Source organism: Telmatherina bonti, assembly GCF_933228915.1.
Source record: "Telmatherina bonti genome assembly, chromosome: 11".
Classification (NCBI taxonomy): domain Eukaryota; kingdom Metazoa; phylum Chordata; class Actinopteri; order Atheriniformes; family Telmatherinidae; genus Telmatherina; species Telmatherina bonti.
This window is the reverse complement of record NC_136629.1, coordinates 19,096,768-19,119,137: the sequence shown is the minus strand read 5'-3', so window position 1 is coordinate 19,119,137 and position 22,370 is coordinate 19,096,768. Positions and strand designations below refer to the sequence as shown.

The following is a 22,370-nucleotide window of genomic DNA, read 5'->3' as shown; positions in this document are numbered from 1 at the left end:
TCTGTTCCATTCAAAGGTGCAGATTTTGCTGTCAAGAAAGGGAGGGCCCATGTTTGTGAGTGACACATAGTATATTTTGGAGACGAGCTCAGAAAGGTAGGGTGAGGAGGAAAAGAGTAAGGGAAGTAAAAGCACAGACGGAGAGACCGAGTTAGGGGCAACATTGAAGGGGGAGAGAGGACCGCTTGAGCTCCCAAAAGCCATTAAAGTTTGATTCACCCACTCCTCACTCTTTGAATAAATCAACCTGGCGTTCCCTTTCTTTCAAGTGAGCAGTCCTCCCTCTGCCTCCACACTGACTACCACCCTGCCTTTGGCTCTCCCTCTCTCTCTCTCTCTCTCTCTCTCACTCTCTCTAATACTATCTCAGCACAATTGTGAATTCTGACAAGGTTTTGCTGACATAAAAGACAGTTATGCTTCCTGTCAGTCCCTTCATATTTTGAAGCTTGTTGTGTTTACGGTCATGAGTATACAGATGGGAAAAAGAGAGGCAGGGTGCTGCTTCTCATTTTTGTCAGTTTATTTTTTCTTTTTTTTTTGTTTTGTTTTTTATATGTGATTGCATAGTTATAGGGACAATGCTCTGCTGAAGAGGTACGAAAATAAATATGTGGAAAATATTTGTTCGGCTGCAATCCGTGCCATAAACCTCACCAGCGCTCCATTTGGCATAATGTAAATGACTCAATGATTCTTAGATGGGTCTTTCGCTGGGTCTCTCTGTATCACAGTATAAACAACACACACACACACACACACACACACATCACCACCATACCTTCACTGCTTCTGTAACCATGGTTGCAGATTCTTAAAAAAACATTTTTTTCTCAAATGTGACAGTGCTTGGTGTGCCACTTTGACGTATGTGGCCGATAAATTTGCACTCTGAATTGTGTTGACCCTGAATTGGGACACAGCTGCAGCGCATTGAAAACATGATTGACTTCAAGTTATCTAATTTACATATTTGCATACATGAAAAGCATAACACAAAAAAGCTCTAACTAATTAATGTGGCAGACAGATGTTAAAGCTCAGCCAATCTCTCATAGATATCTGCCTCATTTTTAGGTTGTCAGTTAACACACGCACCGAGGTCCTGAAATCTTTAACAGATGTTCCGAAGCAGCAGCACAAGAGAGCATAAATAATTTTACTTTGGAATTTCTGCAGATTTTTTCCACCTAGACCCCTAAAAAAAATCTCTATATCAGCAGGTGAGGCTGTGAATGCGTTTGTCAGCAAATAGTCTAGAGTCTAGACCCAGCCCTTTGTGCATGTGAGCACAGGTGTTTTGTGCTGATCTGTACACTGCTTTCCACTCACTTCCTGTTATCGTGGCTGTATATGGATATACAGTAGTAATATCAAGGAGCCTCCTTTGATATTCTCTGTGAGTTGTAAAGAAAATACATCTGTTTCTACAGCTTAATTTCAGCATTGCATGCTGCCTCCTGCATGTTCATACATGCTCCACCATTGCATCTAGTCCATTGCATTTCCTGCCAGGAAAATGCATCTAAAGCAGATAGTCTCCCACTGTGATCTGCTTGGTGAAGCGGCAACTGTGGATAAAGATGGATCAGTCTTTTCTTCTGAAAACCTCCAGTATTCATGTGTGAAAACAGCTTACATGTAGTTAGTCAGATCTTATTTGGGACATTTTATTGTAAAACATCTTCACTGCTCCACTTAAAAAGTGGATTTAAGATCATTTCCATCACAGCATTTAGTTTTTGTTTAAATCTATTTGAATTAAATCAAGTAAAAACTGTCATTGATTGCTCAATTATATCCTGTTACTGATCAGATATTATTCACAATTCTGCACATTAATCCCAAAATACAAACTATAACACCTTAAAAATGAGTAACGAGTCTGGGAAAGCACAAACATGGTCCATCATTTCAATCTTTGCAGAAGTTGTGAGCTATCTAACACGCTTGTAACAATCCCTTATAGACTCAGATGATTGATGCAATTTGATGCAGTGTGATGCAGTGTGAAGTTGTATCATATATATACCATAGCATAAATTTGAACCACTGTGACTTTTGGAGGTATAATTAGTTTAAATGCTGCCTACAGAAGCAAAAGTGCTAGCAGCTAATGGGTACTTTATGCAGCTCCACATTTAAAGAAAAGTAATATTCCTTCATCACACAAATCTCTACTTCCGCTTAAATATAATCTAAATCGGATAGCTTCAATCATGATTGAGGTTCCTCCTCTTCCCAGTAAAACCCTTCTTGTCCTCTCCACCTCCTCCTTGGCTCACTGTTCTATGGTGTCCCCAACATAAGGGCTTTGATGTATAAATGAGTTGTGCATTCAACTGCTCCTATCCTCCCTTTCTTCAACTCTTTCCTCTCTGCCATGCCAGGAGCAGGCTTATAGAAAAGGTGGGGTCACAGGGGAGTCTGAGAAAAGCACAACTGGAGGGGATAATTAAGACTCTCCTTTAAAGAGAGGCAGAGGCCAATGGATTGTAATAAAGTCACATCAGAAGAGAAATATGAAACTGAGTTTCTACTAATACAAAACGTCAGAAGGAAAATAAGTGTATTAAGATAGACTTTAAAGTCTTTGACATTCCTCTGATTATGTTTAGTTCTACATAGCTGATGCCATGTTTCATCACTAAGATTGATTTAATCTGACAAGATCTAATTCTACTTATTGAGATAAACGGAGAGAGAAAAAGAGGAAGGATGGGATGCTTGCATAGCTGCATAGTTGTATAGCAGATGTTTCTTTGTTGTAGGAAATGCCAATTGTCACCTAATGATCCATTTTATACAAGAGAAAATTACACACGTTGGCATTCTGTATTGGTGTTATTAGTACAACCTTTTTATTTTAGTTGTCCATCATTCTGTAGTTTAAATAGAGCCTAAAAACACTGTAATATCGGTTACACTTTGCTCTGAGAGTGAAGTGGCATATTTTTTCTACTCGTTCTAATCTGCCCTGTGAATGCAGTATTTTTTTTCTTTGTTTGCTTGTGTTTGATACTTTTATATAGCAGAGCATTGCAAAAGGATTGCACACAGGCTCCAGTAGTAGTTTCTTTGCAGTGTTCTCTTAGTTTCTTTAAGTCCAGCATTAGGTTTACTTTGCAAAATACAAGTCTTTCTTATATTTCTGGCCTGGGCTCAGATCATTAAAGTATAGAGTTTATAGTTCTTTCTTGCATGAGGCAACTGTTTCGCCAGTTGTAATGCTGGCAGCTTATTTTGAATACAATTGTTTTCTGCAACTAAGGAGATTTTCTTGCATTAATGTTTGCATTGCGCGTGCTGTTTCATCACAAAATGACTCATTTTATCATCCTCTGTTGGGCAGATTTTTATTAAATACATAGATGTGAAGGAAAAATGTGGATCAAATTGGTGTCATTAGGTTTTCTGTGTCTGCATGGTTTTCTTTAGCAAGGCAAGATGTAAAGATCAGGTTTTTTTTTTTTTAAATTGGACCTGAAATGTGAATAAATAAATCAAACCAGATGTTAAATTGGAAATAAAAGAAGAAGAAGGTGCCTATTTTGCTTGATCGCAGGAGCTTGCATCAACTTTGAAAAAGCATATATATTAAAGAAACAATGGTATTTCTGGTTTCAGTGTTTAACATATTGTCTATTACATATAACTTATGTTAAAAATGTCTAATTATTGCAATGGTTGTGTATTATGTTTGCATTTGTGTAAGTGTGTGAGTGGGTGTTTGTGCAAAAATACATTTGAGACATAAGACTCATGGAAGTGCTGTACCATCTGCTCTCATGATACCCCTGCGCAAGCTACAGAGAGAAGGAGAAGCTGAATGTGCAGAGTACTTACAGCACCAAACTGCAGAAAGGAGATTCAAGACTATAAAGTTCACAGTGAAGTAAATCGAAGGCAATAGAACAGAAGGCAGTGAGGGAAAGAGAGTAAGGTATCTATTGAATGGTAGAGTGCATTGAATCCCATATGATGTTGTTGAGATGAGATAGCCTCTACAGTAACTTTTACACTGCAGTTCGTTAGTCTTGGCAGTGGGAGGGTCGAACAGGGGGATTTCGTTGTGAAGTTGCATGTCTTCCTTGTGTATGTGTGGGTTCTCTACGGGTACTCCAGATTCCTCCCACAATCCAAAGACATTCAAGGGGCTCTATTATGCTATGCTTATCACCTAAAGGCATGTTTGTTTTCCAGCCCTCTCCACATTCGGCTCCAGAAACGATTTGTTTGAGAGAGTTTTTTCTACTTCGAAATTTTGGTGACATCCCGGGGAAGGGACTCAGTGATTGATCATCTTCTCTAGGTTGTGCACGCTCATGAAAAGACAGCCACACCCACCTTCACTGCTTAGCATAACTACTCCTAGCAGTTGACCAATCAGAAGAAGCCCAGTCAGGACAGAGGGCGGAGCTTTCTCTGTTTGCATGTGTTTCTGGCAGACTGATCTGAGAGGATCAACACAAAATGAATGAAGGGGTTTGTGAAAAAGACTTGCTTATGTCTTGCCCTTCTTGACTTGCATATTAAAATCAATTAGACTGAAATGTGCATTTAGGTCCACTTTAAGTTGTGTATTTTGGTCACTACATTGTTGCTCGGAGCGACCGTGTGCATAAATGGCTGTTTGTTTTTGTAATAAATCTATGTTAAATATCAGACCCGGGTCTGTTGTCTCTTCTTGGGGTGGCATCACGATTGTAGTCAGCTCTAATGCCTTTTCGGGTTGTAAGATGGTCGGCTCGGCTCTCAATAATTATTTAAAATGCATGGTAGACCCACATAATCCAGGCCTTGTATGAAAAACAAAGATCAGTTGTCTGGTTAGATTATTTGCAGCTTCCTGCAGTGTGAAAGAAGCCTTCATATCACAAATAAAAGGACACATGTGAGCTACTCCTCTTCACTGTAGTTTATTTCTTTTTTTTCTTTTTTGATTAAGCCACTTTATGGAAATCAGTTTCTGGCTTTCTCACTCAAGTGGGGCTTGATAAAATCTCTTCTCTCGATTTCTCATAATCTATTTTATTCATGTTTGTTTAAAGTAAATGTTGAAACAACCTTCCACTTATTCCTTGAGAATTCAGTCCCAATTAGATCAAATCAGTCACTGGTAAGTGGCAGCAAACACAATCCAGCTGAGTTTAAAAGCCTGTACAATTGCCCCTCAGCATTGGTTTACAAGGATTTGTGATGTTGCTCCAGATGTGTACCTTACAGGTAATTGCTCTCATTGTCTGTGAAAAATGAAACATGCTGATTGACAAGAGTAGACACCACTTGGCTAATTTAGCAATGATCAGCGAGAGCATATTCAAAGTAAACGAAGCTGTCAGTGTGTTCCCTGCTCTTGGTTTTATACTTATATGAAAACATTGAAACAAAAATACAAACTGCCTGCATACATCCATAAACAGAAAAGCTTCCTTCATCTATTCCCAGATTCCCCTATGTCTTTAAAAGAAAGTGTGGACTGATTAAAGTCAGAGTTTTATGGGGGACCATGAAAAATGTGACAAAATAAATAAATAAAGCCAGTATCTCAGCCCCCTTGGCAACAGCCGTTTATATGATAATCAGCGCTATTCTGATTTGCATTTAATTCTTTTTTTTTTTAAATATGACTTCATAAAAAAGAGAAGTTGTGAAGAAAAGAAAAATTAGGAAAACCAAAAATTCTCTGTTTGAAGCAAAAGCAAATCGGTTTTATCATTTACATTTCCCTGCCATACATTAACTATTAGTGAATTACAGTATGTCAATTTGACTTTCAAATAAATATATGAAATTTAATCCCTGTTTGCCTTCTTACCAGGTTCCATAATATTCATTTCTGGACATGGGAAAAAATTATTGTGGATAGTTAGAGTTGCCTCTGGCTCTACTCTCAAGTTATATTGGCAGCTTCTGACAGAAAAACATTAATGAGACTCTTTTTGTCAGACTGATTTATTCCTAAATAAATCACATATATTTTAATAAACAGATAAGATACACATCATCAAGTATGTAAAGAAAACAATAACGTATAAAAATTAGAGATGAGCAATATTAAGTTCATATAAATTCATATGCTGAAATAGGTTTGTCTTCAAAAAAAGGAGGTGGGGAGGTATTTTATAAATATTATTCATTCGGTACTATTGCATTAGTCTTGTATCCTGTCTCTTCTCTGAGCTCTCTCTAGGACATAAAAGTTGGTCCAATCTTGTTTATTGTCTTTTTTCTAACTCTAACTTTCTCTTTTTTCTTCTCTTCTTCTGATAATGCCTTTTTGTGTTATTTAATGATCATGGTGCACATTCAACAATGGTCAATGTGCTGATATCTAGTTGTGATGCAGTGCGATTAAGCTAAATCCAGCTGTCATGTGATTCCCAGGGCTGAGTTTTTAAGTATAAAAAAGTTATGCAGTGTTGCCCAAACCTTATTTTAAAGTATTTGATTTGCTTGATTCATTTCAATGCATGCCTGAAAATAAATTTAGAACTAGAGACAGCATTGCTAACTTAAACTGTATGTTGTTGTTGCAAATATTCTATAAAGAGATACATACACAGATATCACTTTGAGTAAATTTTATTTTATTCTGATTTCAAAAAAACATTTTAAACTACAGAAGGTGACTATTCTAGTTCACATCATGTCATGGTTTTGACAGAAATACTCTTCACTTTGGTTTTGTTGAACTGAAAAAGAAAAAAATACATATGCTGGAGTTAAAGAATGCTGGCTCTTCTTCTGCATTAGCAGTCAAGCATATTTAATATTTGTCCTTTTCCATGTACGTTTTCCCTTCTTCTTATTTCCATAACTTTATTCTTTTTTAGCTCATCAACCTTATTTTAAACATTTGTGTACCTGAGATTCAACCAATAACTAATCACATAAAGAACATTTAAGGATTTAAGGAAAGAAACCTGTTTGTCCTGAGTAAAACTTTAAAAGCAGCAAATCTCATTTTAGCCAGCTATGAAGTTCACAAGTAAAAGAGGTATTTTAATTTTTCATCAGTAAACTGTCATGAAATGTATCATTGTGTATTTCAACACAACCATGTCACTGTGTCCCCAGAATTTCTCCGACACCAGAGGAACAACTTTTTTTTAAATGGCACCAAATATCTGCAGTTTAAACATGATAAACACATGTGCCCCTTTCAATAAAGCTCGAAAACACATTTTAAGTCCCAGTTTCGGTTCTCTGAATTGATATGGATAGCACCTCATAACAGAAAGAGGGTACAAAACTTGCTGATTTGGCCCGTCCTTGTACCCTTCCCCAGGGATCAACCCACCTGTCTCTCTGGCTGTGTGGATCCCTGCGGCATGCTGGGCCTGATTACCTTTACATTTAAACAAACAGCTCCAGCTCTTTGGAAGCAGTCAGCCATGAGCTCTGACAGGGAGGCTGAGGTCAGGCAGTTGGGGAGGAAGACTGATTAGGTGATAAAGATTTGATTTATTTTCCTTATTGATAGAAGCCCCTTTCCATACATATCAACCCACACATTATTGTTTGTCCTCATGAAGACCCTCCACTACCTGTGTAGATTTTCTACTACAGAACTCTGCTGCTATCTTAAATACTGTAGATTGTCAACTGTGTCATTGTAATAGTAAATCTCATTTGCCATTTTAACCAATATGGAAAAATTTGACTGTTCAATGTCATTCTTTTATGTTTCTTTTATTGTTTTTTATGCAAAATTAAATTAATAAATAAAAACCTACTTATAGTTGCTAAAGTTAAAAGTATGATTGCGTAGCACTTATACACATGCTCGGTCTTTCTTTCTAACATGCACACCCTCATTCAAAAGCTGTCCTTGCCTCGCTCATCTTGCTGTCTGTTGGTGTGGAATCATTTTGTGCGGCTGAGTGCTTCCCAAGAAATTTGCTCCGCCAGGCCAAAGAGTGGAAACAAGTGAAAAAGCAAGATGGAAAGAAAGGAAGTTATAATGGAAGACATTTTTTGCCATCACTTTCTGTACACTTCACAAAGACTTGGTCCATATTACTATACGTGAAGCATTATGTCTTCCTGACCAATTTAACAGAAATCCATTGGGTACAGGAGGTCAAATGACTTGCCAAGGAAAGGTTAATGTCACAGTTCAGGAGAGAGAGGAGCCAAGCACAGGAGGCAGGTTTGAAAAAGCAGAAGTGAACTTGAATGGTTTCTCCGACAATAGACTAGAGAAAAATAAAATAAAACAAGTTGAGAATACATAAGAATAATCAAATATTCTAAAGAGAAAAGGAAACAATTTTGCAATCCTTCATTTCTCTCTGAAAAGCATGTAGATATAAACATGTATAACATCTTCCTACATCATATTCTGTCTCACTTTACTGAGTGATATTCACTCTTAGAGCATAAATATTTCATTAAAAGTATGTCATGGATCATTTGGTTTAAAAAAACATTTTAACTGGCCAGGAAAACTGCCTTTTAAGAGGAAACTTTTTTAAAAAATCACATGAAAGGAAGCAAGTAAAGTATAAAAAATAAAAAAAATAAAAAAAACTTTTTGGTCATTTTATGTTGAAGATGAACATTAATAGGTTCTGTAAACCTTCCATTTGTTTATAAGCTGTTTGTCATTGTTTAAGGCCATCTTCCTGCTTTTAAACCAAGACTATTTGACCATGAGTTGATGACTGAGTTATACATTTTTTAATAAAATAAACATCTTTGAAGTACAGGACTCTTTTGGGAGGTGTTGTCACAATATGTGTGCATTGTGTCTTAGAATTTTTCATACATTCATTCATTCATTCATTCATGCATGCATTCTTTCTTTCTTTCTTTCATTTTGTATCTATACATTTTCTATGCCCTTTCCACCCTTGACAGATCTGTAGTCTCATGACAGGGCCAGCATGGGGACAAACAAGAAAAACAACCGTGTACACTCACACTAAACCAGGACCGGCTTCCTATCAGCCTATCATGCATGTTTTATGACTGTGAGAGAAATACCTGGAATGAAACCGTACACGCTTGAGAAGAACCTTCAAACTCCAGACAGAAAGGACTGTTAAAAAAAATTACAGCTTTTCAGAGTATCCTCAACATGCCTCTGAAACAGTCAGTTTTACTCGTATACACAGAGTATTTGCACATGTGAGTTTCTTTTACATATTTGCTACATAAATTTCACTAAGACGTGGTGGAAAATAAGGTGCCTGTCTGTGTAACTAGGATCAGTTAGTCTAAGTGCAAGGCTTCTCAGTTTAATCCTCATGCAACACACTGAGATAGGAGTGTGTCTTGGACATTTTTTTGGCAGTTCTGGAAAGAATTGAGGAACTAAATCACCATTGTAATGCTTGGGATACCCTAAAGCCAGTGTACTATAAGCCTGCATCAGAATCATATTCATAGAGGTCCTCACATGAGCCAAAACACCAATTCCATGCTTACTGTGTCTGTCTGGAGAATCATGCATTTTTAAAGCTAGCTAAACAACTCTGCAGCTTTTCAACAGGTCATAAATCATTTTGGTATAAATTTCCTCTATTAACTATAGAAACCATGCAAATGAAGGACTTTTAGTCTCGTTTCAATATCAGTGAATTATTGATAAGCTAATTTCAGATGTGAAAAATGTCTTTATGTGTCATTTCTAAGATTAATTTTGGCCTTGCAATTCATAGCTTCAGCATCTGTGCCAAAGCTGCATACTGCAAAGGTATTACCATCATCCCAGCCTCACTTGTTCATCAGCTTATGATGAATTTGGGTATTTATATATAAATTATAAGGATATATATCCATGGTTCAGAACTTTTTTTTATTTCAGTATTAAAGTAAAGTTAGCATTTCTTTTGGTTTAATGATAAATAAAAGGTTTTGACGTATAGTTTCCTCAAATAAGTAAATAATTCAACAGATTCGGTTATTCAGATGTCATCCCTTAATGAATGATTTATATTCATTAAACTTATAACTCACTTTAGCCTTGACAGTCAATCTTTGATTTCAAGTGCCTTTGCACATTCTCCAAACCTCTATGTATGTATATACACCAGATATAAACTTTTGAATATATTACAATGTATTAAATAAGACATTTTCATTTAAAATATTTTTCCCACTTAGCTTACCGCACTTGCTAATTACTTTGCCAAATTTTTCTTCTCATTCGCAATACATTCCCTCGCAGAAGTCTGAACAATACAAGCAGAAGCAGGACAAGGGGTCACATGTGGGAGGCGATGATGGAGGGACAGCGGCTAAGAGAGGCAGGAAATGAAAGGGTGAACAGAGCTGGTGTAATCACATGCCTGCTGGGTTGGAAGCGGAGAGCAGACAGCTGGGGAGGAACCGAGAACCTTGCAAGCGGTGAAGGAGTAATCGTGGTTCTATTGTATGAAACAGTTGGGCCTCTGAAGCTACAAGCAGCAGGGGGGCAAAGCGCAAGCACTGCCCCTTCAAATCACCATCTCTTTAACATTTATGACAAAATAAGTGCAAAGGATCAAAAGTCTTAAGGTTTTGCCATTGGTCTTACCAAGTTGAATAAAAGGTTAGCTTGAATTCAATGTATGCCAAAGACTGATTTTTGAGGCAGGCTCCTCAGTAAGTCAGCAGGGCGCTGCTGGATTTGTGGCCATTACAAGCTACAGTATAAGCAGGACTTCACGATTCCAGATTGAGGATCAAGTTGATCAGTTGTCTGGTTGCTCATTCATTTCGTTCTTGTTATAGATATAAGCATCATCTTTTATTTAGTGCTTATTTGCAAATGTTTTCTGGTTGTTTTTGGTTTCGTAGGCTAGGGTCATTCTAGAGCGGAAAACTTTTGTTAGAAAGACTCCCTCAGACTTTATGTTATTTCGTTGTACAAAATTAAACACATCCATTCAAGACATCTAAGTTCACTTAAGTTCCATGCCAACATATTTACCATCATAAAACCAATCTCCTCTACTAAATTTGATTCTTTTGCCACCTAAAACTGTTTGCATTTATTGGTAAATAAAATCAAATTGTTACAGGCACAATCAATATTACATTACTGTATTTTGCAGAGCAGCTATCTTTGCCTATCAGAGGTGATCTATGGACCATTTGGTTAGAAATCTCAAGTTGAATGCAGAAGATTCTCTGAGCACAAAATCAATGCAGTATCTGTGTTGTTATAAATGCACCACGAGAAGCTAAACCTGGCCATATTAAGGACAGTACTTAAGCATGGAGAAGCATGCTCACATATGTTCGAAGTAGTTTATTTTGTATCATTTTGCAGAAATACAGAATCTCAGTTTGACTTTGGCTGTGAACATGTGAAGTATGTGCTAAACAGATGAATACCAATCTGCTGCGATGGAGCAGTCTTTATCCTCCATGTGTTTTAAAGAAGAATAAGCAATGTGTTATCAGTTCTGCAGCTGATGATATTATTCTACATTTCCTTGGAGACAAAGACAAGTAGAAAGCACAGGTATTAGTATTTTTTATTTTAAATGAACAACAATGACATGCTACAGATGTAAGAGATTTAAGTTCTTTTTAAATACTTGATCTTTAAAGAAAAATGTAAAATAAAGTGCCCAGAAATTGAGAAAATGCATCTAGCCTTTTTCTGTTTCTTCTAACTATGCTTTTAACAGAACCCTATTCACGTCTCCATTACAAAAGTTATGTTTGGGTATTTGCATAATGTTTTGAACAAATCATACACAAATTTGGGCTTTTAGCTTGTATAACTCAAGAGTATAATTTGCCTTCACGCTGCAGGCTGAATGAATTTGGCTTTAGTTCTGGCATTAAAAGTGACAAAAAAAATACTGAACTATTATTATACAGTACCCCATCTCTTACCATGAATCCTGCTCGCGTTCTCTCAATGACTCCTAAAGGAGAAAGCTGAATCCATTACACAGCACAAGCCCTCGGTGGACTCCAGTCTGTTACCTCTTAAGGTCCCACAGCGGCATAGACCTAAAGTCTGTCCAACTTTGACTCTCTGGGACCCTAGAAGTCTCACTTTGACAGAGAACATGAAACCTGGTTCACTGGAATAATGCAGCCTGCTGCTGTCAACCTATGAGACAACAAAGCAGACACACCATAAAGACACCATTATAAGTAGACATGAGCCTTTATTCTTTATTAGAAGCATCATGTTGCTGTTTGTGGCAGACTCTGACTTTGATTTGTTCACATCTTCATCCTTGTTTTCTTTCTTCTGTCTGTCCTCCTTCTCAGTCTTTGTTTTGTTGTCATCTTGCAACTCTAAGGGCAGCTGTAGCTCAGGAGGAAGAGCAGTCAGCTTGTAACTGGGGAGTTGGGAGTTCAATCCCTAGCTTCCCCTGACTATGTGCTGAAGTGTCCGTGGGCAAGACACTGAACCCTAAGTTGCCCCCCCGATGTGCCTATCATGGTATTAGCGTGTATGTAAGGCGCTTTGGATAAAAGCATCAGCTAAATGACTATAGAATAAGTCAGTTATTAGTCTTTTTTATGACACTCTTCTTCATCCTTTATACTTGCAGTAGGCTTAGACAGTAATCACACTTATTCAGTTTATGTTGAATATTCCTACCATTGCGTCAAGGCTACATAGTATGTGTAGACCCTGAGTATGGCATGACCCTTGATTTACTTTTATGTAGCATCATTATTAGTTGTGTTTCTGATCTATCATTAATCTTTATAGGTATCATTTGTCTCCCCTGATTTTTCACTGGAAATTATACCACTTGTGTCAATCAGAACCATCTGCAGCAGGTTGTGTCCAGCTGTTTATATTCTGTGATCGAAAGTGTTGAAATGCTGAATCAGCCAGGTGCAGTTTTAATTAAAAAAATAAATAAATAAATAAAAAAAACTCCTCGTTCCAGAGAACTGATCACTGTCACATACTGCAAACTGATATTTAGGTAATCAAGTAAGGAGCAGATCTATATTTTTCACCAAATGTATGATTGTGGTATAGATTGTGGACTCAGGTTCAAAAACCTTGTTTTATGCTGTTGGGACTGTTATGTGTGATTGCTGTTATCTGTAACTTCCTTTGCAATGACATTGGAGAGGCTTGATTGATTAAATGCAGCAGGGATGACTGTCCCTGTAAAGCCTCTTCCATCTCTGCAGAGAATCTCAAATTCGCAGTCACAGTGACCATTGGGATTGTGGTCATTTGCGTGACCAATGCCCTTCTTGCCCATTTCCAAAGTTGGCTGAGCGACCAATTCAGAAAAGTCATTGAATGTCCAGACTTTTTCCTTTTTCAGATGGTACCCATGATGCTCCTGGAAAGTTTCATCGATTAAGTCATTTCTTACACTCCTCTGTGGCTCCATGGGTTGTAGCACAATTCTAACTTGTAGCGAATTTGTTGAACTTTGTGACTTGAGGAGTTTTGTATTTTTTTTTATTTTTTTTTTTTTATTGTTGTTTGTTTGTTTTCATTTTACTGTAATAAGCCCAGGAATGGAGTTTACACTAGTTTGTAACTAATTCATGTACAACCTGAACTTCTTCAAAGTCCCTTTACATTTCTTTCCCACATTCAATTGATACAAACATAAAATAACCTGTCTGCATAATAAACCACAACTTTGCTTATCATATATGAAGTATTTTTGAATTTCAGAAGTAATTTATTTGGTGAAATGCTTATAATTACTAGATAAAAATTTAAGCGCTTAGCTTATCGTCAAAAAGATTAATCTAAATAGTCTGCCAAAATATCCCACGCTCCTCCTTTAAATGTCTGTTTTCCTCGATTCCTTCTATATCTCTCTGTGGTATGTGTCTCCTCTTCGTCTTCCATTAGTGGGAACTTTCAGAGGGAAAAGAGGGTGATTCCTGCAGTGCACTTCAGATAAGGCACAGCAGGGAACGCTCTTCATCCCTCTTCAACTGTCTCACTACTTAACATTCTTCCTTGCAGAAATAGCCCTCACTTTTTCAGAAGCTACAAAGAGCTGTCAAGGCATATATGCAGGAATATGAGCCATGACAAACCATTTGGCTTTTGTACTTGTGAAAGAATAGGTAGCGACACCGGCAGTATTGTAAAACCAGCCTGCAGTCGTATCCAGCTCAGTAGTTACTGCTCTTGCCAGTCTTTGCTTGGTATTTTTTATTGTCTGTCTCATTGATGGGGAGGTTGTTTGGCAGCCTCAGAGGTTAATGAAAGCAGAACAATTCACTCCCTAGTATTTTGCTCCTGATCACCCAATCAATGTCTTGATGGCAAAGGTATCTAGGCCCAATGGAAGGTATGCAAGCAGAGTAAAGACTATATGTGTGATGGCTCTTTGCTCTCTAATGAGCTGCATACTGAGCTGCTAAGAACATAATACCAGCTTTGCTGCATTTATAGACTGCTGTGAAATGCAGAGAATTTATCACAAAGGGTTGACAATCCAAGGCAACTGTTTAAGTAGGCTGCTTTTGTGTTTTGCTCTTAAAATGAAAATGCACCACTTATGCAGGCCGAGCATTGTGACCTTGATTGTTTCAAGGAAAACAAGGGAAAAAAATTGGTATAAATAATGTGAGCGTCTGTTGGTCCAATTTTGATTCCATCTAAAATGAGTGGTGAGAGTCCAAAAACATATTTCAAAGCTGATCCTGACCTGCCCACTGCTAAGAAGTACCACTGGCACACTGATAGATACCAGTGGGAGTTGGTCATCTGTACTTCTCAGCAAAGCTTTGAACTCTTTTTGCTTAACTGCTTTGAACACGGCCTCTGCAGATCAAAACAGGTGTTTATGTGTGTTTGCATATCAGCATGTAATGCTGTGTATTGCACCTTAAGGCCTTTGACACTGGGCGGTGTTAATGAGTCATTGTATTACAGGTTGCTGTTCAGAAAGATAGAAACCAGCATGCTGCAGGGGAAGGAAAAGACGCTTTGCATTTGCCTACGTGCATTCCAGTCTCATCCTCAAAAGAAAAGCGTAACCCAACACACACCGACTCACCAGTTGCTTAGCTATCCATCTCCTTGACATCAAAGCAAAGTCGATAATGTAGACATTTATGCCTTAAACAGATACTGCTGTATTCTTGTCAGTCTGCACAAAATAACAGAAAAATACCCAAATATGATCTAACTATTTGCCTCCAGTAGGTTTTTTTTCCCCTCCATTTAATTTGTTCCTGTGCTCTGGTGTGACGCTATAAGCTGTGGGGTACTTTCAGAACTGTTTCCAGATTTCTTGTAAACAGACAACATGACAAGCATAATTAATAAAGGATAACAGGTTCAATGATTATCAAAATGCAAATAATTTTATGGGGGTGTAGATTAGTAATTCTGTTACTGCACTCAGTAGCAATTTAAAGGCTCATGTGGTAGAGCTGTTTATCTTGTGACCTGATGGTTTACAGTTCGAGTCCTGCTCCCGTACGCTGCTGCAGCCCCAAGAGTGACATGATTGTTGCCCTAGTGGTGGTTCCAAGTCTGGATAAATGCAGCGAGTTGCGTCATGAAGGGCATTCGGTGTAAAACATCTGCCAAACGTTGTACGTTTGTTTACTTTTTAGATTGTCAAAAAAGAAAGCAACAACAACTCAGTAGACATCTATAAAATTAGCTTCTGCTTCACTGACAATGCTGCAGCTTGGAAAAGTGACTGAGACTCAAGTCAAGTGTGAGGGGAAGCAGAAGTGGAGGGTTTACTCTTTCTGCTCAGCAGCTGTCAGTGGAGAGATACTCAACAGGTTCAGGTCACTTATAATGCCCAAACACATCTTTACAGATATAAAAATATGATAAATCCATAGATCCACAAACATTCTCATCATTCATAAACACAGTCTTCAAACCAACATCCATGTGATGTGCTGTTACCAAAGCAATCACATCCACCTATCCCTGGACTTTGGCACATTCCGACTGTAATTATGTACACACACATACAAACACACTTACACACACACACACACACACACACACACACACACATGCAAATACACTTCCATATTTCCCTGACACTAGCGGAGAGAGAGAGACTGTGGGGTCAGCTGCCTTCTTTTTGTGTTACTTAAGCTTTGGCCCAGATCAGTTCAGCACCATAACCTCCCCATGTGGTGAAGCTCCCCCCTGGCAGAAAACAAAGCCACACATTCTGAAATGTGTGCAAAGGTGAATGTGGGGTTGAAAAAGAGAGGAAGAGAATAGGAGTGTTGTTAGGGTATTTCCCCCCAAGTGCTTTTTTGCTCGTAAGCACAACTGGTTTTTCTTCCATCTACAGGACTTCTCATTTCCTATTAACAGTGTGTGTGGCTGTTTTAAGATAAAATTCCAATTAATCAAAATGTTTGTCAAAGTCATATAGAAGCCAAGACAAGATGGAACTGTATTTGTTTATAAAGTGGTCTCTTTAGTTGTTAATATGGCAGGTATTAGCAGTTATGACTAAATCAGATGGCTTTTTTATTACTGTCTTTTTTCCAGCTGATATGACTTCATTCCTAGCATTTTCATAGCCAAGGTAATTATGTGGACAGCAAGGCGAAGTGCTGTTTATATTAACAGACAATAAGGTGCAGCAAATATTTCCCAACAAGAGGATTTCCCCATGACAGTGGAGGTGCTTCATTTTAAGGGGAAATTGGCTTTATTGACTGAGTGATTAGCAGAATGAGGTTGCTGTGAATAACAGTGTTAATTCTGCCCAACTGAGAGTCTAACAACTAAAATATATTCTGCAACTGTCTCCATACACACTACATGGAGAATTTCAGATTTTATTTTCTGGAGGTTTGTTGGAGCAAAACTTTGACTTTATTGTCTTTAAAACTTTGAACAGAAATGTTGATAATCTTTTAAAAATTATTTAATAAATCTTCAATAGCAACAGAGTTCCAGGTTTTTATTCATCATAAAGGTGGCTAGATCCCCAATCCTGCCTTTCTGACACAGAATCCTGGTCTTTACTGCAATCTTCCAAAACTACAGTCTCACAGGATGTGTGGTTGCTCGTAAATTATGTCCCCCCCCCCCCCCCCAGAAGTATACCATTTGTTTTTATACAGTAGAGAGCGATGATCCAGGGGCAGCTGTATTCGCTTGGGTTTAATCTTGCTCTCTGTTGTCTATTTGTTGTCCGGTATTGTTAATGATAAGAACAACTGTTTTTCCGCTACCATTTGTCATCTCAAGCTGAGGTGCTGATTCAACCTTCTGGCCAGAAACCAATCAATATTGCTTGAAGCAGGCATCCCAGTCATTGTTTTTATTTATCTTGCAACTTGAGGTTACTTGCGGGAGTGAGTATGCATGTTCACATGTAAAGTAAGGATTCACTGACATCAAATTATGGCAAGTTTACATTTTCATTTGCAGCGCTGAGGTTACAAAAGGTTAATCAATAAGACACCTGCATATATTCATCTATTTCAGAATTCTGATGTGCTTTTATTTTTTTCTACTCCATTAATTGCAAAGGGTCTCATTGCTGTTTTTCTGCTTGAATGTGTCTTTCAGGACACACCAGTTGGCAGATCGATATTCATGGTGAACGCAACAGATCCAGACCAGGGCACTGGTGGCAGTGTTCTCTTCTCTTTCCAGCCACCTTCTCCCTTTTTTACCATTGATGGTGCCCGAGGCACTGTGACGGTCATCAAGCGTCTGGACTATGAGACAACCTCGGCCTACCAGCTCACTGTCAATGCTACAGTAAGTACACAGACAGTACCGTCTCTATGCAACCCTTCTTCTCCTACGGTCTATTTAATGCCCATGTTTGTCTTTCCGTTAGGATCAAGACAAAGTACGACCTTTGTCCCGTCTTGCCAACTTGGCTATCACTATCACCGATGTCCAAGACATGGACCCAATTTTCACCAATCTGCCCTACAGTACCAACATAGAGGAGAATGTTCCCCTGGTCAGTAATGAAACCCATTATCATTTCACAGCACCACAGTTCATATAATCTCCTTCCAACTTTCAAAATAAATCGCTTCGTTTGTCCATTTCTTCATGTCTGTCCTCATCAGCACCTCCTGTATTTGCTTATGGATGAGGTGTATGAAGCAGGTGCACAGGAAATGTAGTTCAAAGCAAAAGCTTAAATAGTAATCATAGCAGGACCCCCTCTCCTCCTGAGGCTCAGCTCTAGGAACCCCCCCAAACTCACATCGGGGTCTCCACATACAGCAGGTGATGCAGACTGTAATTACTATAGAAGATTTACAGTCCTGCCTGAGGAATGTTAGGCCTCCAGTAAAGGTCAGAGGTATAAAGGATTTATGATATATGTAAAGTCTGAATGGCATGAAGTACTAAGCAGAAAGGGTCTCACCGCGACCTTCCCTTCTGTCTTTATTGCAAGTAGGTTTGTAATGGATATCTAATATACTAAGTGTCTGTTTTCTCAGGCGCTATTATGCTCACTCCCTCTGCTCAGCCCTTTAACTCAGTACCCAGGTGGCTAATGGTCCAGCTATCAATGTTTCCACTCGCAGCGAAGGAATTACACACAGGGGTATAATACTGTCGCCCCTTATTTCTGTTTCTCACTCACTCTGTCACTCTATTTCATTTTGTCTCTCCCTCAGTCTCTCACCCAAACTATTCCCACAACTCACACAACCACTTGCTTATCCCTTGTCCCCAGCCTGTATGTGCCATAGTAGAAATGTCAAGTGCTACATTTGCATGCATATTAACGGGGCATGACGGAGTCGACGCCTGGTGTCTCCCTTACTCTCTGATTCATCAGTTGTCACCAGGAAGGTCACAATAGGAGGAAACTGGAAGAAGAGTAGTGTGGGGGGTGTATAAGGGTAAGGGAAGAGAATGAGATGTTCGGGTGAAATAAGAGAAGATATAATGAGAGAGGAAGAAGAAATATGCTAAGTAAGATGACAGAATCAAAACCAGAACGTTTCTGTGGATACAGCCATTAATTTCGATGGCAAATGTGACATTAGCGAGCAGATTCCAGATTTCTCACAGCAGCTGAGCAGCGATAATCCTCAGTAATACTGCCTTAGAATGCTCCTGCCTCTAACAGTAGGGGGCAGTGTGTAATCCTGTTACAATGACAACATAAAAAGAAGTCATGGCTGATGAACAAACATAGTGAAACATGCTACTGAGCCATTTTGACCCTGCAGCAAATACAGGAGAGCAACAGCAGTGAAACATACTGATAAAGGCCAGTGATCTCACTCACACACTAACACACCTCTAATGGCCTCATGTTGTATTCTAACAAGCATGTGTGATTTCCATTTTACAGTTTTTTAGTGATGATAAGCTGAGGGCGTGCAGTGACAGAATGACTGTCAGCTGTTCTGAAGGGCCATGACATTTACACGTAAGGGTATAAAACAAGGTCTACTGTCATAGGTCACCTCTCAAAGGTGCGAGTGTGTAGACATACACAAAATCCCTCTGTTTCTGCTTCCAGCGGAGCCTGCTTTGTTTCTGTCCACTTCTTCTCCCAGTTTCTGACTTTCTCGTTGTCTGGAGCCAATCATCTTGTCATCCAGGGAAAAATTTGACAAAGGAATAGAATTCTTTGTTTTCTTTTTTAAGATAAAATCACAGGTCTGAGTTTTTAACAGTTATGGCTCCGAATCTATGCTTGAACTGACATTAAGCTTCTTCTTGGACAAACACACAATTTGGCTGTCAAATCAATGAGAATGCGAGGGAAGGAGAATGGGTAGGTGGGTGATGCTCTGTATTGCCAGAAATGGAAGGATGAAGATGGAGAGAAGAGGTTTAGGGAGATGTGTTTGTGTATGTGTGTGCTGGTGTGTGTGTGTGTTGGTGTGTGCCGGAGGGGAGGGATTATATTTTTGATGGCTGATTGAACATATTCCACTTGTGTGGACAGCTTGAGAGTATTGCTCGTTACTTCAGCATCACTTCTCCCCGCTAACTTTCTCTGTTCTTTTTTTTTTTTTTTCCTCTCTACATCCTTCATGCGAGTGTGTGTCCATGTATGCTTATCCCTCTCAGCTGCTGAATGGTGTGAATCAGTCTCTTTAAAAGGCTTGTAATTGATTCTGCTGTAATTGGTCAATGACAGGAGATGCTTTGGCAGAAATGGAGCATAAACACGTCTTAGACACAATTTGCAGGATCAATGGGAAGCAGCCTGCTTGGGTGTGAGTGAGTGGGAGGACCAAGGGGAGGAAGGAGGGAGGAGAGAAAGAAGCAGGAAGGGTCTCTCAATCTCTCATTGCTGCACAGGAGTTTTTAAGCATCACCACCGTGTCTGATTGAGGCACGAAGGCTGAGAAAGCACAGTGGATCAAAGACATTTCAAACAGCTTTCTCTCTTTTTCTGAGCTGTCGTACTGTGATTTTGTCAAGTAGCAGACTCATTGGCACAGCAGGAGAGCTTTGAAACAATGAAAGGAGAAACAAACAGCGAAGAAATTCTGCTAACACACCTAATGAAAAAAATGGTTTCTGACAACCATGATGGATTTTGCCTTCTGTCACAGTTTTACTTTGTTTTAAACCTTTTCCAAAAAAAAAAAGGAAAAAAACAAAAAACAGTTAAGAATTAAAAGATAACAATTTAAAATATTTGTTTGCATCCTGACCTGATTTTAAAAAGTCTTCTTTAGATATGTTTTAATATATGCTGGAACCATTAATATTCTTCTGTCTTACAGCAGAGCGGCTGTAATATTGGGCTGCGATGCTGATTTTTGCCTTGAAATGTCAGATTAAAGTAGGAACCACTGCAGAAAAAAACTGAAGAAAACGTGGCTGTGAAGATTACATGGAGCTTATGCACTCTGTGTTGTGTGTGTTTCCGCAGGGATATGAGGTGCGGAATATAACAGCCATTGACCAGGATCTTGGCCAACCAAGAGGAATCGGCTACACCATCATCTCAGGTCTGAGTCACATAATCAATCTGGCATCCACAGCACAGAGAGTGAAATCGATTTCCTCTTATCATAATTCTGCAGCAATAATAGACAAGTCTCATCAAGCACAACAGTCAATAACAGCTGCAAGCAGAGCACGGCATTGGAGAATAGGCTTTGCCGTAAGTGGTTATTAATCAGCGCCTTGGTTCAGTTGTGCACAACTCAGCCTTCGTTCAGTATTATCACTCTAAAGTCAGCTTACGCCACCGAAACAGGATTATAATTTGTCAGTGGCACATTTTTACCCTCAACAGAAAAGAGGGATCTCAAGTGTTTCTGAGCTCACTTTGTTGTTTCTGACTTTTTTAAAGCAATAAATAAATATCAAATTAATACATATTAGATTAATAAAAACCGATATAGTGTCAGAGCTAATGACCACCATATTCATTTTCTTCCTAAAACTGAAGTTTAACTTGTTTCCACGTCTGAGAGTTTTGCTTTTAAAACGATGCAAATACAGTTTGCATGGTGCTGATAAGGGCTGCAGCAGCGATCCTGCTTTCATACCTCTCAACTCAGTTTTCTTACCTCTGCCAAGAAAGTGTTTGTGCCTGCTAGTTACTTTGTCTGTCAGTCTGTCTGCCAGGATGATATCACAAAAATTCATAAACAGATTTCCATAAAACTTGGTGGAGCTCTAAGATAAGTTTTGTTGTTGATCCAGATTGAGTCTCATAATTTCTTGTTAATCATTTTCTTGGAAAACTGACATGAAAAATAAATAAATAAATCAATCAGTCATGGCTTGAAGTCATTTGGTAACTTCACAGAATAAAAAATGCATTAATCACAAACTTTAAACAGCTTCTATTAAAACCATATGTAGGAGATGATTGGTAGGTTGGATAAATATGAAGTGGAGCTGCAATTACTCCTTTTTGTGTGTGTGCACTGGCCTTGTGTTATACTGAATCTTTTATGCACAGAAACACTGTTTTGCTCTGTAAAACCAGGCAAAGAGAAATGAAAAGAATTTGAATTCACCATCAATTTCCCCTCTAAGATTGTTCCAAGTCTAAAATTTAAAGGGGTCCCTGCCTCAAGAATATAGAAAAAATTATTCACGGTTTTTTGAGATTGTGTGGAAATGGAAGTGGCCCCACTGAATTGTGGCTTATCCCTCCTAAAAACTGCAGTGGTAGGAAGTCACAAGAAGCAGAGAGATATACACTGGCTGTGGGAAGAGAAGAATCCATTTATTAACATGTATTTTTTCATTTCTTCAAGTTGAGAAATGTTATCCAAAGATACATCACAATGGTTTTAAAGTAATTGTGTTGTGTTTTTTAGCAATATTTTTTTTAAATGTATGTTTTTCATCTCATATGCGTCTCCTGTTATAATGCAATAGGTATTATTGTTGTTGTTTACTAGTCAGTAAAAGTTTCTTAAAGCTCTTTTCACTTTCCCTTTAAGTCCAAATTTCTGTTAAAACATCATGAAAGGAACTTTTGACTTTTTGACTTGTGAGGACATTT

General features: G+C 38.4%; 1 protein-coding gene across 1 annotated transcript in view; it reads left to right on the top strand.

Annotated features, from left to right (window-relative positions):
* cdh23 (cadherin-related 23) overlaps positions 1–22,370 on the top strand; it is a gene marked incomplete at both ends in the record, with an annotated part of 158,298 nt that overhangs the window by 41,052 nt on the left and 94,876 nt on the right. Inside the window, 3 exons of the mRNA XM_079249389.1 lie at positions 17,468–17,662; positions 17,745–17,873; positions 20,775–20,853. Coding sequence (XP_079105515.1) covers positions 17,468–17,662; positions 17,745–17,873; positions 20,775–20,853 — 403 coding nt within the window. The remainder of the gene's footprint in view (positions 1–17,467; positions 17,663–17,744; positions 17,874–20,774; positions 20,854–22,370) is intronic.